We start from the raw sequence: 22301 nt of genomic DNA, 5'->3' as shown, positions 1-22301 counted from the left end.
TTGTAAAATGCTTTAAAAATCGTCAGTTTCTGTGGCTCCAACTATATTATAATTGAGATTCTAGTTCTCAAAGCAATGCTTCTTTAAACTGTTTCTGCAGAATTGTTGTTTCTCTATGACTAGAACCTAACTGTAGCTAATACTAATAATAATGGCTTTTCCCTAATATATAATAGAAAACAGTACAAATGAACAGAGTAAATGTCTGTTAATAGGTGGAAACATGTCATGCTTAGTTCATTAACTTTTAAAAATCAACACATGTAATTGTGCTTTTAAAAATATATATGTAGTAATAGCATTTCTTGGTAATAGTTTGTGTGATGGAATAAAATATTGGAATTTTATGGTTGAATTAGTTATGTATTGCTCTGCAACAAGTTTAGCAGCTTAAAACAAAATTACCTCACAGTTTCTACGGGTCAAGCATCTGTGCATGACTTACTTGGGTTCCCTGGCTCAGGGTCTCTGACAAGGCAGTCAGGGTGTTGACTGATGCTGCAGTCAGCTCAAGGCTGGACAGGGAGAGGCTCTGCCTCCAACTCATTCATGCAGTTGTTGGTAGGATTCATCTCCTCAGGCTGTTGGTCTGAGGACCTCAGATTCTAGCTGGCTCTTGGTCAGAGGCCTCTCTCAATCCCTTGCCAAGTGGATTTGGGCCTCTCCGTAGGGAGCTGCTTCCATCAGGGAGAGCAAGTGAAAGAGCAGGGGAGGGTGAGCAAGACAGAACTTCTCCTCTTTTTGTAACCTAATTTCAGAGGTGACATCCATTACTTTTATTGTATTCTGTTTGTTAGAAGTGAGTCTTCAGGTCTAGGGGAGGGAATTACATTGTACAAGGGTGTGACTACCAGGAGGTTAAGATTATTGGGGCCATTTTAGAGGCAGCCTATTACAGTGTTCAAGAACATCATTGACCTCGATGAGCTGGAGCACACAGACAGCAGCTGTACAAGGAGAATGCCTGTCTCAGAGCCCAACTCCCGTGGCTAGTGAGCACTGGAATGCAGCCCTAAGACAGCTATGTTGCTGTTTGTTCTGCCTTTCTAACACCTTGCTATATTTAAGAAGTAATCTTAACCTCATTTAAGAAATTTGTCCTTTAGAAGCTACTGTCTTCCTTGAAATCTAAGAAGGGATGGAAAATTATTAGGAAAAAGGCAAAATTAAATGGGATTGATTTTTTAGGGGCCAATTTTCTATTGGAGAGAAATCTCAAAGTAACTTCTGTAATTATACTACTCAGAAGGCAAGTAGTATAGTGAGTAGAAGATTTAAAAAATCATTTTTAACATTTGTAAGGATTTAAAAACATGGGCCTAGATATGTATTCCTTTGCTTTATTTAAAAAATTCAGAGTTAGAGCTCATCTAGCTAAATCTTAGAAATGTAGTTTTATTATATTAAAAGCCAAAAAGTAGTATGGTTTAACTCTGTAGACTGCTTCAAGGTTGGGGTTTTTCAGTTTTTGGTTTTAATTTGTTTTTGCTTTTTGAGGGATTTATTGTGATTCCAGATTTTAAAGCCCTTAAATGTTAAAGCTGGTGAATCCAGGCCATGATAGACCTTTCTTTGTAAAGAAAGGAAGCCTGTCTTCCTTGGTGCTTGCATACTTTCGATGAAGCATAACTTTTGCAGTGTATTCTCTTCTGTTTGTTTTAAATCATATTGCTTACTGGGTAAAGTCCTTTTTTTTTTTTTTTAAAGACTAATAAATTATGTAACATGGAACAGGAAAGATTAAACTGTAAAACTTAATTTTTGTTTAAAAAAAATCCATTAAAAATTTTGTTTCTCCACACATGGATTTTAATGTGTTACTTTTCTTTCCATGATATGTTTTACTTAAATTTGTGGTCATCTTGCCATTTAGTGGTGAGGTTTAATTGCATATCCAGGTTAGCCTGTCTGTAAATGTGTTTAACGTAGATGTCTCTGTAACAGGAATCTTATCCATCTTCTTCACCAATATGGTTTGTGGACTCAGATGACCCAAATCTGACATCAGTTCTGGAACGTCTAGAAGACACTAAGAACAACAATTCGGTGAGAAGATAAGCCACACTACTTTTTTTTTTCTCATGAACATATAGAATTTAAGTGTTAAGAAGTAATGTGATATAGAAGCCTGATTAATGATTATTTGATAACCTGGGTTTTAGCTTCTCTAAGATTTTTTTTTTTTTTTGTCCTTCATATTCTACTGTTTAATACCTAGTTTTTCATTTTTATTCCACATAGGTATAGTCTTAATTTAGATCAGGAATTAGGTGGTCTCTTTTCCATGAATCCTAATCATTAAACCAAGCAGGCCTTTTTGGTTGGGACCACTAGCCAAGGTAGGAAGTAGAAAAAGGGAAAAGGACCAAGGTAGACGTGAGTGGGAAATAATGACAGAATGACACCAATTGCTGCTTCTGTCAAGAGTCTATAACTCTGAGGTAAAAGTCAAAGGTATATAAATAAAAAGTTATTTTCTAATATATAAAACAATCTAACTTTCCATTTTAGAAACCTGGTTTCTTTGATTATAAAACTATAAGTGACCATTGTGAGAGAACTAATAAAGTTAAAAGCAACAAAAAAATGAAAATAGAAATCTTATTTTCTCTACCTGATACAACCATTAGTTGACATGATGGCTATTTTTTATCAGTATTTTTTTCCCTTGCTAGTAAAATACACATACTCTTATACATATGTTTAAATAGTTGAGGCTGTATTTTGTATAATTTAAACGCTTTTTTAAAGGTAACATTATCATTACATTTTTCCACGATGTCACAAAGTCCTTATAGAAAAATACCAATTATTATTTGCAGGTGACATGATTGTTTACCTTAAAAAAAAAATCCAAAGGAGTCAGCTGAAAAAGCAATTTTTAAGATGACTGGTTAAAAGTTCTATTATATAAAAATCAAGTTTTCCCAAATATCAGCTATAATCAGAAAATATGGTGGACAAGTATTTTATTGACAACTCTAATTAAATTAAAAAAATTAAATACCTAGGAATAAGGTTAGGTGTGCAGGTTTTGTATCAAGAAAACTACAAAAATTTGCTGAGTAAAATGAAAGACTTGACTACTGTGTTCCTAGTTGGGCAGACTCCATATTATAAATATGTCAGTTATCTGTATAGCTTCATGTTAGTTTATAAATTGAATGCAATGCCAGTAAAAATCCCAACAGATTTATTTTTGGGACTTGACAAGTGACTCTAAAGTTTTTGAAGAGTAAGTAATCAAAAACAATAATGGAGTTGAAAAAAAATGAGGAGAGACTTGTCTGACCAGATATTGAATAAAATAAAATATTGAGTACTGGCACTGAGCTGGACAAGTAAAGGCAGTTAGAAGTTTAGAAACAGAGTCATGCAATTGAGAATTTAGAATGAGTTAAATTGAACCAAAATACTCAATAAGGAAAGGATAGATTATTCTATTAATAGTAAATGGGAGAACTAACCATTTGGGGAATTTAGAGACTTACCTCAGATTTTTGTCACCATAAGTTAGAGGTGGTTTAAGCACATCTATTCTTAAAATTAAGAACAGAAGAACATTGGTTTATAGAGTATTATAAGAGTAATAAGAGAGCCATGAAAGTTAGAGGAAAAAATTAAAAGCTAGACAGACACATGTTCACATCTCCAGCAGGGGAGGGGCAACAGGACAGGTAAAGAGCGATAGACTTAGCTCCCTTACTGCTTAGGAGGTTGCCTCTAAAGATCTAAAGGTGTAAGTTTTGTAATAGTAGAAATGAGTGGGGTTATTTTTTGATGTCTAAAGTATCCATCAAAAAAATGCTCATAAAGTAAATTGACATAGGATATAAAATTGGATCCAATTTTATAAATAAATATTTACATAAAAGAAAAAAACCAAAACTCACACTTCACTCTTTCTTATACTCTCTGCCAGTTATTTTATAACCTAGTTTCTTGAATAAGAATAAGCTATATTTCCTCACCTTTAATTCATTTAATTCATTATAATCTGGATTCTGCCATCTTTGTTGTACTAAAATTTTTACTTCTAGTTGCCAAATCCAGGACTTCTTTTTCAGTCCTAAAGTTTCTGCAGCATTTTGATACTGTTGATTCTTTCCTTACTGAAACATTCCTCCATTCAACAAACACATATTCCTTATTGTCCACCAATAAAGAGCTGGTTAAATAAAAATTACTGTATAGTTTTATGATAGAATATCATGTTGAAGTTAAGAAGAATGCAGTCAGTCTTTCCACAAGAGCACATACAATGTTCCAAGATATACTAAAGTGAAAAAGCAGGGCATAGCATATTGTCTATAATCTGGCTCCTTTAGTATATGGTGTAAAAAAATAAATATATATACCTATGCTGGATTATACATACCTTTTTTTTTCACCTGGGTGGATACAGGAAACTATTAGTAGTAGAACGCAGAAAAGTATTTTTTTAAAAATTGGCCTCTATGCCAGGCTTTGTGGTAAGTGGTGGGTATAAAAGACAAGTCATATCCCTGTCCTCTGGGAACTGATAATCTGATGAGGATTTCCATCAGATCACTGTCTCCTGTTTTTATCTCTTATTATTGCCTTGCCTTGGTCTCCTCTGAGCTCTTATTCCTTGGTCTGCCTCTTTCTTCTCATTCTGCGCTTTCTCTGAGTAATCTCTTCTACCCCCAGTACTTAAATCATGGCCTATATTCCAGTGATTCCTAAATCTGTATCTCTAGATAAAATTTCTCTCCTGAGTTTGAAACCCGTTATCTGTCTATCACAAGATCCAGGAAATCTTACTCAGATGTGCCGTGGCTGTTCAAAATGATTACATCTAAATTTAAACTCATCTACCTCTTAGTACTCCACCTCCCGCATCATGTTTCCCCTCAAAAATTCTCTCTGTGATTGTGAATGGGGCAAAATGAAATAATGAAACCTGTTACCCATGTCTGAAGCTGGGAACTATCTTAGAGTTCTTTTTTATACCAGTGTTTCCTGACTCCCACCCTCTCAACCCCAAACTATCTAGTAAATTTCTAAGACCTGACCATCTCCCTTCTATAAATATTGCTTAAGTACTTCCTTAAATACTACCTTCGATCCCTCAAACCCTTTTTTGGGGGGAGCGTGAAGTTGAAATTCCTGGAAGGTGTGCTGCTCTGTTTCTTACTGCTTGGTGCATCTCCACCACGCTGCCGTCTTTCCCACAGTGCTACCGTAGCTCTTCCTGTACCAGGGGTTGGAGTGTTGGGTCTGTGTCCAGCTCACCCTGCCTCGTCTTTGTTATGTACTGAGCACAAAACAGAGCTTATCTGACAGATAACAAATCCACGGTGGGGCTTTGCTGCTTTTTAAGCTTGAGGATATTTTTTGATACTAATTTACTGCTCAACTTTCCTCATTTTTACTTGCTCCATTGTCCACTTTGGAAAGGCTTATTCTTTGCTTTGTTTAACCCATTCTAATTCTGTGTCTGTTTTCCTTAGTCCTTCATAAACCTGCTCCTTTCTCTTCATCTCTTTTCTTGGTTAGAGACATCCAGGAAACTGTTCCTGACCAAGTGAAGTCAGTTGCTTTACTTGCTGCCAATCATGGCTACTGATAGTGACCATTCTTCTTAAATCATAATTCTAAACTTATACATTGAAGACAGTTTTTTAAACAATGAAAAACATGTTTGTGCACATAATTTACCTTGCTTACTTAAAGTAAATATGCTTTAAAAAAATTTGGATTTAAAAATGGAAACGAGTTATTCTTTGCAGTTTTCCTAGTAAGGTCTTTTTTTGTTTGTTTGTTTGTTTAGACAAACACTTAAGAGCCTACTAAATGTCAAGTGTTTTCACAGAAGAGTTCATTTAATCTTTACCCTTACGAGAAGGTTTTAATTTCCTTGTTTTATAGATGGGGAGACTCAAAACTCAGGGCATTAGATATTGTATCCAAGGTCACCTGGATTCCAAGGCTCTGTCTGCTAGACCACATTTGCCTCTACTTTCAAATGAATGACTGTGAAATATATAATTTTATAACCCATGTGCAGCAACACTGCCTCTGTTTTTTTGTAGCCTCATTAATGTATTAATGTATTCTTGTAAGTTACTAAGAAAAGAAGTTAACAACTGAAAATTAGACAATGTCTGGTGCCCCCCTTCCTCTGCCATTTTGTTGATGTCATTCTGCTAGGTATCAGTTGTAGGGATTGCACTAAAGCCATAGTAACTTTCTTACACTAGCAGCCCCTAAAATATTTTTTAAAGACTGTTATTTTATCTGTAGGCTGTAATTGAGCAGTAATAAACTTTTCTCATTTCCTACTGGATTAGTTACAGTAGTTATAGTGTTATTCATGTCTTCTAAGGGCTCTTTAACATAATGCTTATTTACTGAAATGTGTTTTGTAGCTTCGTCAGCAGTTGAAGTGGTTGATATGTGAACTCTGCAGATTATATAACCTTCCTAAGCACCTGGATGTTGAGATGCTAGATCAACCACTACCCACGGGTCAGGTAAAGTAAAGATTCTCTAGTGTTCAAGAGCTAAAATAAATTGTCTCAAGCACAAGTAAAACTAGGATGATTTCTCATTATTATACAACTTATTTAGAACTTAGTTTTTGTTTCCCTGTTGAATTGTTTTGTTTGTTTTAGATACTAAAAATAACCTTTTCATTCTTGGGGGCTGCTCCTATTTACTATGACAGGCAAACAGTTGCCCCCTCCCTACCACCACCTTTTTGTTGTTAATGTTCCTGGTTTCCATAACTGTTCCTTGCTTCTGCAGTTGTTTGCTTTTGTTTATTCACTTACCTTCACCTGGAATGCCATCTCTCTATACCCATTTGTGCTTCTTAAGTCCTAACTCAAATGTTATCTCCTCCAAGCAGCAGAAGTAGCCACTAGCTCACCACCACTTCTAACCTCTCTGGATTTCTGGATTTACCTATTTAGGCATAATTTATTGATTTGTACTATAATAAAGATTTAGCTCTTATACCACCCACTTACCCACCCACCTCCCCTTCCTAAAACATCATTATATTTAGTCATACGAATAATCACCACTTATCATTAGAACTTTGTCATGTAGAGTTTTCTATTATATTTCCTCTGTACAGTTTTTTGTTTTGCAATGTCTTCCTTATAATAATAATTCTTAGTTTAAAAAAGTTATGTTCTGTCTCTTTTCTATGAGATCTCCCTCTCTTCTGGAGCCTTTGGTTCTTCTGCACCAGACTTGGCACGTTGTTTTCTGGGCTGGCTATTAAGCTGTCATCTTGAAATTTTTCTTGTCTCCTCTGCTGGAGTAGTAGATCCACTGTTTCCAGATTTCATGTCTTCTTTCTTGGCTTACCTTTTCTCATTTTGCCTGAGTGAAATGATTTTATGCAAGTAAAATCTTAAAAAAATGTCAAGGGGTAATACATTTTCTGAGTTCTAACTTCTTAAAAAAAAAAGAAATATATATATATGTGTGTGTGTGTATATATATATAGCCAGACCACCATGGGTTTGAATCTTGGTTTAATTACCTAATTAGCTTGGGCTAATTACCTAGCAATATGTACATCAGTTTCTCATTTGCAAAATGGGGAAATGGTAGTAATACCTATATTTGGGGGGAGCTATAAAGATTAAATGAGTTGGTACATGTAAATCATTTAGAGCAGTTCCTGATGCGTAGTAAATGCCCAATAAATGGTAACTGCTGTTGTATTCTGCCTTCACTTGACTGATAGTTTGGTTGAATATATAATTCTAGGTTGAGAATAATTTTCCCTGAGAATAAATGGTAACTGCTGTTGTCTTCTAGTCAATGGTGTTGTTGAAGCCTGATGCCATTCTGAGTCTTAGTCATCTCTGTGTGACTTTGGGAAGCTTTTAGGACTTTGTCCTTTCCCTGCTGTTCTGAAATATCACAGTGGTGTACTGAGTTGTGGTTTGTTTGTTTGTTTTTCCATTTTTGTTGGGCACTCAGTATGGATGGACCTTCTCAAATTTGGATTCTTGAATCTTTCTTCTTGGGTAAATGTTCTTGTATTTTTTTCTGTGGTAACTTTCTCCCTTCCATTCTTTATTTGTTCATTTTGGAATGCCTACTAATAGGATTTTAGACCTCCTCACTTGAGTCTTTGTATCTCTTATTATGACTATATTCTGTCTCTTTGTCTTAATTTCAAATTCTGGAACATTTTTCTTATCTTTCAACTTCTGGAAATTTTATTTGAACAATCATAACTTTAAGTTTTATTTTGGTTATTTATTGCTGCTTAACCAGTTACCCTAGAACTTAATGGCTTAAAACAACAATTCTGTCTCGCACGACTGTGTGAGTTGGTTAGGCTTAGCTGGACAGTTTTTCTGCTGACTTCACTGTGCAGTCAGATAGTGGCTGGGACTGGTAGTTATTTGGACACGTGACCGCACTGAAATGTCCAGCATGGCTTCTTCATTCACATGTCTGGTGCCTTGCTGTTTCCTCACATGGCCCTTCTGTCCACATGACATCGCTTCATTCCAGGGTCTCTTCACATGGCTTCTCTTTCTTTAGGAAGGTAGTCAGAATTTTTATTTTTGGCTTCTAAGAGCACAAAAGTGGAAGCTGCCAGGCTTTCTTAAGGTTTAGATCTGGAACTGGCCCAGTGTCATTTCCACCATGTTTATTGGTTAAAGCAAGTCACAGGGCCAGCCCATATGGTGGGAGGGGTCCATATGAGGGATGAATGCTGGGAGGTGTCGTTCACTATGGGTCCTCTCCAAAGATGAACCATAAGTTCTTGTTCTCTGATTATTCCTTATTCATAGCATTCTATTTTTATTTTTATCAATGTAATATATTCACGAGTGTCTTTAGGGAGTTACTTTGATACTCTCCCTCAAGCATCTCTGTTTTTCTTTAATAAGTTTAATAAGTCTTTAATAATTTTATTTTAGTTTATCTTGGTCTTTTTTTTCTTTTTGAAGACTTTCCTCATATATCTATTTATTCTCTATTGCTTATTCATGTTTTTTCCTTCTTTTTCTTCATTCATATTTGAGAGAGGTATACTGAAAGGCTGATTGGGAGTTCTTTGTTGCCAAGACTTGTCAACTGATCGCTTTTAGGAGGAATTTAAGCTGACTTCAACCCCCTATCCCCCACCCCCTATTTCCTGGCATAATCATAAATGATGGCTGGAACTATTTGGTTTCTCTGGACATGAAACCTTATAATCTCTTGCTTGAGGTAGATATGTATGCCTGAGTTTTGCTTAAGGAGAGCAGTGTGTTTTGGTGGCTGGACAGTTTGTTCTGTATACAGGCTTTCAGTTAATCTACGTTTTCAATCCTATCCATCACTCCTGCTGTCGAATGTACCTGGTGTCTGAGTCTAGAGCCTCTCCAGGGTGCTGTGGGACAAATTAGCCTCCTGATTATCTCCTATCCTATGGCTTTACTTGTTTGCTCCATTAATTACCATTCTTCCATTCACTGTCATCTTCTAGCATGAGTGAATTCTTTTTTCTGCTGGTAGCCCCCTTTTATTTTTTGTTACCATTGTGTGTTTGTACAGTGTTTATTCTTCATCGTATGTCTTCATTGTAATTCTAGTGGAGCCTCAGGAAAGAGATGGGAGAAGAATATATCTTATGTTCAATCTGCTTCTTTAGAATGTCTGCAACTTAGGTTTTTAACTTAATATATCGTGGACACAGTACATATAGATCTACCTTGTTTTTCACGACTGCATATAATTCCATTCACAAGATATAACTTGTGAATTACATGAAGAAATTTCCTAATTTTGAGTCATCCTTGCATTCCCATAATAAACGTTCAGCACCTACATAGGTTGGTAGTTGGGGGTGGAACACAATAGATATGATACTTTATTTTTGGATTTTTATACTTTAAGTGAGATTGTAATATAGTCTGTTTCCTTTTAAGCTCTTCTTGTTTCATTTTGGTATCAGGGTATAAGCAGTCTCATGACTTGGGAGGCTTTGTGTTTTTTTTCCTAAGATCTAGAACAGTTTTAATTTTCAACTGGGGGCAGTTTTGCCTCCCATGGGACATTTGGAAAGATCTGGCTATATTTTGGATTGTCACAGCTGGCCGGGTTGGAGAAGTGTGCTATTGGCTTTTTGTGGGTAGACAGGATGTTACTAAACATCCTGCAACGTCAGGACAGTTCTCCACAACAAAGAATTATTTGGCCCAAAATATCAATAGTTCCAAGGTTGAGAAAGCCTGATTTAAACAAAGATCTGAACCTGATCCATTTTTCTCTTCTGTGTATTGGTCTATTTAGATTTTCCATTTCTTCTGTCAGTTTTAGTAATTTTAGGTTCTAAAAAATTGGTAACTTTATCTATACATTTGAAGCTGTTGGAAAGATGTGCAGAGTATTCACTTTTTGCATCATCTTCATCTGTGGTTATAATCCTGAAGTTTTCTTCATTACTTGTCGGAGGCTTGTCTGTTTTATTATAATGGTCTATTGAAAGAACTGGCCCTTAGTTTTATTTGTTAAATCGAATGTTTTTCTTTTTCACTCCAGTCTTGATAATTTCTCCGTTTTCTTTTTTAGTTTACTGGATCAACATGATTTAAACTGCTTTTTTATCAAACATGTAAGGGTGTTCGTTTTCTTCCGAGTGCTGTTTGACTTTATTGCACAGGTTTTAAAATTTAGTATACTTATTTTCTAAATAGTTTGTATTTCCTAAGTAGTTTGATTCCATCTCTTGTTTGTATTACTCTTATATTTTGCAAGAAAAAGTTCAAAATAATAGTATTGAAAGCATATAGACATAGGTTTAGTATAAAAGTTATGGTGAATACCTGACAACTATACCACCTAGCCACCACCCAGGTAAAGAAATAGAACATTGCTAGCACTACAGAATCTTCTGCAGGCTCCTTCCAGATTATCATTCGCTTGTATGCTAATCCTCTCCTTACTTTTCTCTAGTTTTATCACTCATATATGCAACCCTGAACAATATGGTTTAGTGTTGCCTGTTTTTTGAGCTTCATATTAAGAGTTCTACTATGTATTCTTTCATGTTTGTCTTTTCTCACCATTGTGAGTATATTCATTTATATTGTGTGTAGCTGTAGTTCTTTTTCATTGCTGTATTTATTCCATTGTTTGAGTGTACCATAACATACTTATCCATTTGACTGTTTACTGACATTTGGGTTGATTCCAGTTTGCCATTAGGAACAGTGCTACCATGATCATTCTTGTCTGTAGTACATGGTACACCCGTGCAAGTATGTCTCTGGGCATGTATTTAAGAGTGGATTACTGGGGCATGAGGGTCCATTTCTTCTTAAATTCAAGAATTATTTAGAAAAAAAATTTTTTTAAAGATTCTCAGACGGCTTTGGGGTTTTTCGTTTTTCACTGTGGTCAGAGAATATGGCCTGTAACCTTTCAGCTGCATTAGCAGCAATTGCTTAGACTTAACCATTGATGTTGCTGTTGTCTTCGCTTATTGCTGTTTCTTGTATTCCATGGTTGCCCCTTTCTGAAATACATCCCTGAATAATGTCTTTTTTTCTAGAAAGGATTTGTGGGGATGTGTATGAAGAGTGTTCCTTGAATACTGTGTCTGTTTTTATTATTCATTTAACAAGTATTTATTTGACTCTGTGTAAAGTACTCTATGTAAGTGCTGAGGATCCAGTGCTGAACAAACACAGGTATGGCTTCCATCCTGATGGAACTAGATTTCGAATTCTAAGTTCATAATTGAGTCTCTTCCAAGTTCTTTACACTTTTTTCTTCTGGTATTTGTTGTTACAGATGAAAAGTCTGATGCCTGTCTGATTCTTAGTTCTTTATATTTTTTCTTTCTGGAAGTCGGCATGGTTCTTTTCTTTAACTGTGAAGTATGGGGTTTTACTTTTCAACATTCCTTCGGGGCATTCAGAGCCACTTGCTATTATGAAGTCCTTCTTTAGGTTGGCAACATTTGTCTCTTTCTTTCCCTCATCTTCTGAATGAATGCTGGATGAATATTTGACCTCTGTATTCCTATCTCCATTTCCCTAACTCTTATTTCAATCACCTTCTCCCCATCCCGCACCTCCTTTTTCTCCACATTTTAGGGGAATGTCACAGTTTGGTTGTCTTCTTTAGTCATAAATATTTTGTTCAGTTAGGTCCGTTGTTCTCTCTGACCCCTCTGAGTTTTTTTTTTCTTTGAGGGGAGATCTTTTTGATTTCCCAGAACTTTCTTGTTCTTTACATAGTAATCTTGTTAGGTTTTGTGGATGCAGTATCTTCTCAATTACTGCTAAAGATTCCAATTATTAGATTTTTAAATTCTCTTTTATTGCCTTCATTAATAATGCTTCAGGTCACTTTTTCTGCTTGTTCAACTTGGTGCCTTTCTTTCAGATTGCTGGTTTTCTTCAAATATCTGGTGATGCTTGGTTATCTACTCATTTATAGATGAGGTATACCATTGATCAGTGTCAGTTGTTATGAGTGTCCTCAGCAATTGTCAGTCTTCTCTGCTATGGCCTCCCCTTTCTGGTTTTGCACAACTGTGCTCTGCCTGTGGCGCGTGAATGGGGAGGTGCTGGCAGGTGGACTTTTCCAACTCCTGAGTAAAAGGGAGAGATAAATCTGTTAAGAAATTTCTGCTGCATTGAGTTACATTAAAAAATTGTCTTTTCTCTCTGGTTCTGACACACTAAGAGGCCAGCAAGGTTGGCGTCCTATATGAGTATGATCCTTACCAGCTGTAGTTGGAACAAATACAGCAAGAATTTCTAGGGGAAAAAATCCTACTAAGTTTTTATATATTGTGTCCTAGAGAACTGTGCTCTGGTCCAGGAAGCTTGTCTTTATGAACTCTGACAAAACTAAGTATGAAGGCCCTTCTTAAAACCTCATCAGATTCGTTGTGAATGAGTGTTAAATTGTGTCTCATATAGAAATATTGTGGTAAATGACATGTAAAAAAAAAAAAAAAGAAAAATAGCTCCTTAGTGAAACGGTGATCCCTTTATAACTTTTAGTTTTGTGCAGTGTCTATGGCTGTGCAACACATTTGACCTTTTAAAATGTAAGCCAGTAGCATTTATGGAAAGATTCAGACTTTTCAAAACTAAAAAGGTAGATATTTTAAGAAACCCATCGTCTGGGGTATTTTAAGCAAAAGAAGCCATTAGCCTTATACACATAGCTATATGTGTAAAATGTTTTCTGACTTTAAATTAGAATATGTTTAAAATTTTTTTCTGTTTTGCTTTATATTTGACTAATTGCCTTTCTTAATTTCTAAGGCATCTATTAAGTTGAATTTTTCAAAATTGTTTCTTCTTAAAAAGCTGATAAATATTATTTGTCAAATCAAAGCTGAATTTAAAAGTAAATGTTTCAACTTTAATAAGCTCTTAGTGGAACTGCAGTGACAGATGATTGATAGTTTGTCCCTAAAATCTTCTGATGTACTCAGTGTGTGCTTACTTGTTCTGTGTAGTCCTGGCAAACTCTTTTTTCTTTGCAGAATGGCATAGCAGAAGAAGTGACTTCAGAAGAGGAGGAAGAGGAAGAGATGGCTGAAGTAGGTATTCTATATAAGAATAACATTTCATAACTATCTTCACTTTTGAACATTTTATTAATTTTCTAATCGCCTTTATAAACCATTGTTAATGTGGAATAATGAGAAGCACATTGAGTTTGGAATTTAAAACAATTTCTAAAATCTGACTTTACCTCTAATTCATGGTATGCTTTTTAGCAAATTGCTTACTTGATGTCCTTGGATTTGGTTTCATGGAAAATAAGAGCTCTTAACATTTAGCACTAAAATTATATTTACATTTAATAGTAATCAGTACTTAACCTGATTTGGTTTAACAATAGGAACTACGAAGTTTCAGAAGTTTTGTGTTTGAATAAAAGGAGAATTTGACATTTCAGCGACTATTCACTAGAAGTAATGAAAACTATCTCATGTTGAAAAATCATCTAAGAATATCAAAGAGGAAATTCCAAAGACACTGAGCTTAAATCAGTTTAGTTGCCAGCCATTGATAAAATTTTAGAGGTTTTCAGGCTCTGAATCTTTGTGTTTAAATTCAAACTTCATAATGAAAATCTGTGTCTCTACATTGACCTGATAAAAAGGATTTGAGTTCCACAGTCTTGGTTTTAAAACATTTTTCTGTTTGGATCTTAGAATTAATTTAGGTTATTACCTTAAATCTAAAATATACTTCTTAGAATGCCTTAGAACTAAAGTAGTTGTTGGTTTGTTTTGTGAGTCTGGAAGTAAAATAGTTCTTAACATTGTCCAGTTAGAATGATTTTTTTGGGGGATAGATTTTTTTTTTTTAATGTTTTCATGCAGTTTAACTTAGGAATAAACTGCAAGAAAACATTAAACTGGGACTTCCCTGGTGGCGCAGTGGTTAGGAATCTGCCCTCCAATGCAGGGGGACATGGGTTCGAGCCCTGGTCTGGGAAGATCCCACATGCTGCAGAGCAACTAAGCCCGTGTGCCACACATGCTGAACCTGCGCTCTAGAGCCCGTGAGCCACAACTATTGAGCCCACGTGCCACAACTACTGAAGTCCACACACCTAGAGCCCATGCTCCACAACAAGAGAAACCACCACAATGAGAAGCCTGTGCACCTCAACGTAGAGTAGCCCCACTTGCCGCAACTAGAGAAAGCCCGTGCGCAGCAACAAAGACCCAACGCAGCCAAAAATAAATAAAAAATAAAATAAGTAAAAAAAAAAAAAAAAAAAAAAAAAAAAAAAAATTAAACCTTTACCATGGGTCCGATGTACAATAAAGTAGACATTGTACTCAATGAGTTTATGTACCTTTCTTTTTTCCCCTCACAAGATAATATAAAGAAAGGACAGCAACATTTAGAGAAATCTAGAAAGGTAGGATGGACTTGGGAGATGTCAGATTAGGATAGGTGAAAAGATATTCTAGGCAACTAAAATAATGTGGTAAAAAGGCCCAGAGCAACCCTGGGCATGGTGTGTTTGGGTGCATTGGAGGCTGTCCTTTTGGGAGAAGGAGATTGCTGTATTGGAGTCTTGGAAAGCAAGTTTGGCTAGAAAAGGCAGATGGCTAAGTCTTGAATTAGAGACAAACATGTTTATATTTGGTGTGATTGTTGATAAGGCCTTAAGCAGAGAATAGTGTACAGTGAATATTGTTTTGTAAAGACGATAATGATGAATTCTGTTCTGTGTTGATTAATACTCAAGTGGAGAAATTTTGTGCACTAGAACATGACTGAGGTTGAAGTTGGAGGAGGAGGAGGAGGAGGAGATACAGGCCAAGGGTATTTGTGAGAACTCTGAAGAAAACAAGTGTAGGACAGAAAATTGTAGCTGAAAGGTGCAAACCAGGGGAAGGGAGCTCCATGAAGCATGAAGTCATAGACAAGGTATGAATAGGAAAGGAATGTAATAGGAGTTGAAGAGATGGCAGTCCAAGAAAAAGACCATTGAGTCTGGACAAAAGTGGTCTAAATTAACCTGGTCTAGAAATCACAGTGAATTAGTCTGCTTGATAAAGTGGAGATAAAGTATAAACTACTTCTTTAGAGATTTTGATGATTGAGGTAAAGTTAGAAGTAAGATAATAGAAAAAGGTTAGGATTTATTATACAAATCTATGCAGAATTTTTAAATATGTAAGAGCTGATGTTAAGGGAAAGGAGGGAGAAGAATGATGTAGTGATTAAAGATGTTGGCTTAGCGATATTCAAATTCTTTTTCTAACTTTTTTCCTAGTTATAAAAATCAATAGGTGCTCACTACAGAAAACTTGGAAAAAGAAAAGCACTAAATGTCTCTATTGATAATTATTAGTATTTCAGTATGTGTCCTTCTATTCTCTTTTTTTCTGTGCTTATTTTGGCATAATTAAGATTCTATATATTCATTTTTATATTCTGTTTTTTTCACTTCATTATTGATACAGAAGAAACCATTATGCTCTGTTGGCATTTTAATGGTCTTCTGGTATTCCATTGAATTAAGTTAACTGTTCTGGTATTTTGCACATGAAGATTTTGTTTTTGTGGTTATAAAGTTGAAATAGGCATCTTTATGCCTAAATCTGTGTTCACATTTTAGACTAGTTTCTAAACTGAATCTAATAGATTTCTAGAAGTCGAGTTACGGTTCTTGGTACCTCATGCTAAACTGTTTCAAAAGTTCCCCTTAATAGGAGATTTAAAGCGATTTAAGATGGCTCTTTGGTAATAGTTATGGCTTTGTAAAACTATTAAATATGCTTTACTCAGATTCTAGCTTTAAAATATAGTATATAAAAGGAGAGAACCTTTTGAATGGAATGTGAAGGCTTTTTCCCCTACTCATAGGATACATGTATTCTCTCCTCTTTGTTCTCTGAGTCAGGAATAATTTAGCTTTTGGCATAAGCTTGAATAAGCTATTTTTTTTTTTTTTTGTAGGATATAGAAGACTTAGATCATTATGAGATGAAGGAAGAAGAGCCTATTAGTGGGAAAAAGTCAGAGGATGAAGGAATTGAAAAAGAAAATTTGGCAATATTAGAGAAAATTAGGAAGACTCAAAGGCAAGACCATCTAAATGTAAGTATGTGTAAATATATAGAACCTGGACTTTTGTGGTTAAGTAATTACAGTTGACCCTTGAACAGTGCTGGGGTTAGGGGTGCTGACCTTGCACCGAAATCCACGTATAGCTTTACAGCCAGCCTTCCATATCCACGGTTCCACATCCGAGGATTCAACTAACTACAGATTGTGTAGTACGTATTGAAAAAATCTACATATAAGTGGATCCATGCAGTTCAAACCTGTGGTGTTCAAGAGTCAGCTATATAGGAATAATATAAATACAGGGCAATTCAATAAGATACCAATCAAAGCCACCCCCCTCCATCCCTGCCTTGGTTGTAGATTCAGCCATATGTTTTGTTGCCCTAGTTCCCCCAACCCCCAACATTTCTCATCTATTGATAGCCACTTTCTACCCTGTTCATCTGAAATCATTCACTTTCCAACTTGTTTATCCTGTTTTCTCTCCTTACCCTTCTCCTGTGGGATGTGTAAATTTAAATTCAGTCTCTCGTACAAAGTATAATTCAAATTCTTTCTTCTTCATGAAGTTGCCATCTGGTTTGTCCTGCCCTGACTGAACCAAAAGTAATTTTTTCTTTTGACTTAACATCTTTTATGTGAAGCAGCATGGTGACAAACACAGCTGTGTGGCTTCAGTTTCCTCAATTCTATAATGTGGACATTATGTACCATTTAGATGATTCCTGTAAATAATAAATGAGAACAATGTATATAAAATGCCCAGAGTAGGGAAATATCAAATGAAAGTCTAGCTATCCATCTCAACACTTACTATTTACTTACTGCCTTTGTGTTAGAGCTATTTATCAAACCCATGAAATCTGAGAACCAGTTCTTTTGTCCTGAGTATAGGTTCTCTAACACAGGGAATGAATTGTTACGCAAGGAGATGACAAGTGTTGTAAACAGGTAGATTACTGTCACTTCTTCAGTCCTATTTACTGTATTAATGTAATTGGCAGATCTTTCTTTAGAAAGCAAAGAAATTTAGCCAAGTCCTTATCTTGACTATTTAAAAAAAAAAAAGCTTGTAGTGTCTAAGTTAAAGATATTTACTATACTTTCTGTATCTTGTGATTGCTTCCAGTTTGTGTGTTATAGTCAAAACAACTACAAATTATTGAACACTATCACATGACAAACTAAGCGAAGTCCTTTAACCTTTATATGCCTTCCCATTTGATTTTCATAACCACTGTATGAAATATTCTTCCTATTCTATAGATGTGAAACTGGGGTTTTAACCTATCAAGTAATGTAGCCAAAGTCACACCGCTAGGTAGTAATATCTTTTGTAAACCTGATTTTCTACCCCACCTCAAAGTGTAGTGCAACTTTTGAAGGTGCAACATTTAAAATTTTACAAGGTCAGGTTTTTTTAAATTCAGAAGACATTCTAAATGTTTTTGTCTTATGGTAAATAGTTCCATTCATATTCAGTCTTAGGATAAGATACTGGTGCATTTTCATCTTCAGAGAAGTTGGAACACTGAAAAGAATTGAAACCAGTTGCATGTATGTGGACATGCTGTTTCTCAATTTCTTGATATGTAAACTAGATTGTTAGTATAAGATTCTTATAGTCTGATTAAGGGAACTGCTTTAGTTAATGTATCACATTGAGGGTCTTCTAGTATTTTCAAAAATGCATGGAGCCACTACACATCTATTAGAATGCCCAAAATCTGGAACACTGAAAACACCAAATGCTGGTGAGGATGTGGAGCAACAGGAAACTTTTCTAATTGCTGATGGGAACGCAAAATGGCACAGCCACTTTAGAAGACTGTCTGACAGATTCTTACAAAACTAAACATATTCTTACCATACAATCCAGCAATTGAGCTCCTTGGTATTTGCCCAAATGAATTGAAAAGTTATGTCCACACAAAAACCTGCATGTAGATGTTTATAGCAGCTTTGTTCATAATTGCCAAAACTTGAAAGCAGTAGGAAAATGGATAAATAAACTATAGTACATCCAGGCAATGGAATATTATTCCCTGCTTAAAAAAAAAAAAAAAAGTAATGAGCTGTCAAGGACAGGACATAGACATGGAGGAACCTTAAATCCATATTACTTGGTGAAAGAAGCCAATCTGAAAAGGCTGCAGACTATGTTTTCAACTATATGACATTCTGAAAAAGGCAAAACTATGGAGACAGTAAAAAGATCCGTGGTTGCCGGGGTTTCGGGGTGGGGGGTGGGATGAATCGACAGAGCATGGAGGACTTTTAGGGCAATGAAAATACTTTGTATGTTACTATAATGGGCAGATAATTGTCATTATCCAGATCCATAGAATGTACAGCACCAAAAGGTAAAGGTACCTTAAGGTAAATTATGGACTTCAGATGTAATGATGTGTCCAAATAGGTTCATCAGTTGTAAGAAATGTACCTCCGAAGGATGCTGATAATGAGGGAGACTATGCACTGTGAGGGGCAGCTATATGGGGAATCTCTGTACCTTCCTCTCAATTTTGCTGTGAACCTAAAACTGCCCACCCCAAATAAAATCGTAAAAAAGAAAAAAATTAATAATTTTTTTTTTTTAATTGATGGAATTTGAAATAGACCCTTACTAGTTGTAGGCTATTGGAGGGGCCATAGTGATCTGAACATAGGTTAGCTGTTTTTTTTTTTTTTCAGATGACAAATAGTAAATGAATCAGACCTGCCCCAAATTTATATTCCTACTGAAACTTCATGATCATTGATTTAATTGAACTTAACTTTTTTGACTTCTTAAAATGTTGAGTGGTGATCCATTTTTATGATATCATTGTAAACGTTTATTTCAGGTTCAGATACCTTAAATCTTTAGTTATTTAAATCAGTAGATCCTGGTAAACAGCAAATTTTATGTTTCAGGGTGCAGTGTCTGGGTCTGTACAAGCTTCAGATAGACTTATGAAAGAGCTCAGGGACATATACAGATCACAGAGTTATAAAACAGGTAAGGACCTCTGGATCTCTGCTGTTGTCCCATTATGCCCTTTTAAATTTTCAGATAGTAACTTCATTTCTTATATTATAACTGGACAGAAACAGAAATGTTTATTAACTTTATTTTAGGAATGTGAAACACAAATTTAATCAAGTTACCAAAAGATGTGGGGGGTAAAATAGGATGAGTTCACTTGTTTGGATTTTTAAAATGTTTTTTATGGACACATAATTTTTTGTCTTCTTGCTGATGGGGATTAACTCATAATTTTTATCTTCTGGGAAAGGTACAAGAAATATATGCTTTGGAAAGTAAATAAGATGAGTATGTTTTATTGTATGAACAGAGAACTGTTGCCAAGTTGATTTTTATGTTTTTTTTTTCCTTTTTTTGAAAACAACATAATCAACTCTTATTGTAGTTAAAGGTATTACTTCTAAAAATTTATAGTTTGACTTAAGAGTTCTTTCTTACCCAATAAGGCTTAAATATTGTGGAACCTCTCTAACTGAAATAAAATTCCCTCATATTATTGCAGAGAGTCTAATAGTATTGAATAAGAGAAAGAGCCAAACTTTAGTTTGTTTGAAAAGGTAGCATTATGATCCATTCAGAATTTTTCAGAGTGATCAAGTCTAAATCACTAGAGCTTACTTAAAAACAAACAAGCAAAAAAACCCCCCTACTTTATAGTGTGCAAGATAAGTCAGATTTGTTTCTGAGGTTATTAGAAGTTTTGGTGTCCTAACAGTTCCTCTTATAAGAAATCTAAAAGTTTGTGTGTAGAAACATAATAAAGTTAAATATTTGAATACTGGTTTACCTTAATATGTTCAGTCGTCACTTGTTACTGCATTATTTGTAGTAGCAAAAAATTAAATTAATAACCAGCTATATGGTGGAATTAAGTTATGGCTTATCCATAAAATAAATTACTACAGTTATTAAAAAGATTGACAGTAAATTTTTATATACTAATGGAAAGATGTCCCAAAAAGTTGAAGAAAGATTATAAAACTATATGTAGAGGGATTCCATTTTAATAGAACTGTTTGCATATATGCATAGGAGAAAAGTCTTAAGTACATATAATTTTGCATAAGTTTTTTTTTCCTCTTACAATTAATGGTAAAGTTTTTCAACCCCAAAAATCCTCTTCATTGATGGCTTTAGTTGTCCATCTGTTAAGGGCATAAGATACTCAGCTCCAGCACCAAAATATTTATAATACAGCTTAGTTGTTCCATGGTTTAATGGCAAAATTTGTAGCTTTTGTTGGCTATTTAGTGTATACATTTACACCAGAGCAATAGTTATAAGATCAAATGAAGAGTAACTAACATGCCCTATACCTTTACAGGGATTTATTCAGTGGAGCTCATAAATGACAGTTTATATGACTGGCATGTTAAACTGCAGAAGTAAGTGCTTTTTTATGCTAACCCACTCTTTTTGATGGTAGACTATCACAGTGGAGATTTTTTCCCCCTTAATTTGATACCTATTTACTGTGGCTTTTACTTACTGTTTCTGTAGAAATAGTTCTTAGGTTGTTAAAATGAGCTGTTTCTTGGGCTTACTAAGTAAAGTGAGAAAGAAGGAGGAGAAAAAGAAGGGCCAGCTGTGGGAAAAAGTGTTTCATGGAGTCAGTGAGACAATTAGGAACTATACAAACAAAAGTGTATAAATAACTTGATGAGATTGACTGTGACAACCAGTTTATATTTGAAATAAGAAATTTGAGTAGGGCCTGAATATATAGAACAGTTGTAGACAAATTTAGATTTTGTTAGTGATTTCACTTTTTCTGGTCTTGTCCATGGTAAATTTCTCTCCTGAACCCCTTGTCTAATAATACAGTTTGAGAGAAGCAGACTCTCTTGAGAAGATTATGTACATATGACCCTTTCCTTTAGAATAACTGCTAACTTTGCATGCCCTTAGGAGAGTAGATGTAGAATACTGTGATCTCTTTTTGGACATTTAATCCCAAGGAGTTGGAGGCTATAGTTAATTTGTTTTTCCGGGAACCATAGAGCAGCTTTAGACCTTCTCTGTTTGGAATTTACCCTAGGGGCTTTGTTTTAGCTCTTGGAATGGTTCATTTTTGAGTTTAGTGAGAAAAAAAATCTGACTTTTTGTTTGAACTGTTTTTCGTTTTGTAATTCTTAGGGTTGATCCTGATAGTCCTTTGCACAGTGATCTTCAGATCTTAAAAGAAAAAGAAGGCATAGAATATATTTTGCTTAACTTCTCTTTTAAGGTAAGAAAATTGTAAGGGGACTCCATATGCTTCTAATGGCAACGTATATTTGTACAATTGCTTTGGAAAACCATTTGGTATAACTTGGTAAAGTAGAAGATACTCATATCCTGTGGTCCAGGAATTCTCCTCCTAGATATATAACCTGCAAGAAATGAGTACTTAGATGCACCAGGAGACAAACACAAGAATGTTCAAAGCAGCATTGTTTATAATAGCCTCAAATAAAAATAACCCAAGTGTCTGTTCCAATAGAATGGAGCACTGTGGTATTCATAAAACAGAATAGAGCTATGTGCAATAAGATAGACGAATCTTAAACACAGTGTTGAGCAAAAGAAACCAGATTCCCAAAACATGTTTTGTACAATTTCATTTGTACAGCTCAAAAATAGGTAAAACTGAATTATATTATTTAAGCATGCATTCTCACGGAGGCAGTATTCCCCCAAATGGTGTGAAAATTGGTCCTTGGAGTGAAAAAGTCTTAGGT

General features: G+C 35.1%; 1 protein-coding gene across 1 annotated transcript in view; it reads left to right on the top strand.

Annotated features, from left to right (window-relative positions):
* The window catches only part of UBE2Q2 (ubiquitin conjugating enzyme E2 Q2), a 68044-nt gene that overhangs the window by 9342 nt on the left and 36401 nt on the right, over window positions 1-22301 (top strand). The window contains exons 2-8 of the mRNA XM_068556301.1: window positions 1945-2046; window positions 6393-6497; window positions 13496-13552; window positions 16443-16583; window positions 19470-19554; window positions 20906-20966; window positions 21718-21808. Of these exons, the coding sequence (XP_068412402.1) occupies window positions 1945-2046; window positions 6393-6497; window positions 13496-13552; window positions 16443-16583; window positions 19470-19554; window positions 20906-20966; window positions 21718-21808 (642 nt within the window). The remainder of the gene's footprint in view (window positions 1-1944; window positions 2047-6392; window positions 6498-13495; window positions 13553-16442; window positions 16584-19469; window positions 19555-20905; window positions 20967-21717; window positions 21809-22301) is intronic.

This window comes from Eschrichtius robustus, chromosome 1, assembly GCF_028021215.1.
Source record: "Eschrichtius robustus isolate mEscRob2 chromosome 1, mEscRob2.pri, whole genome shotgun sequence".
Classification (NCBI taxonomy): domain Eukaryota; kingdom Metazoa; phylum Chordata; class Mammalia; order Artiodactyla; family Eschrichtiidae; genus Eschrichtius; species Eschrichtius robustus.
Note: the sequence above shows the minus strand (reverse complement) of the source record. Positions and strands in the feature narration are given on the sequence as shown.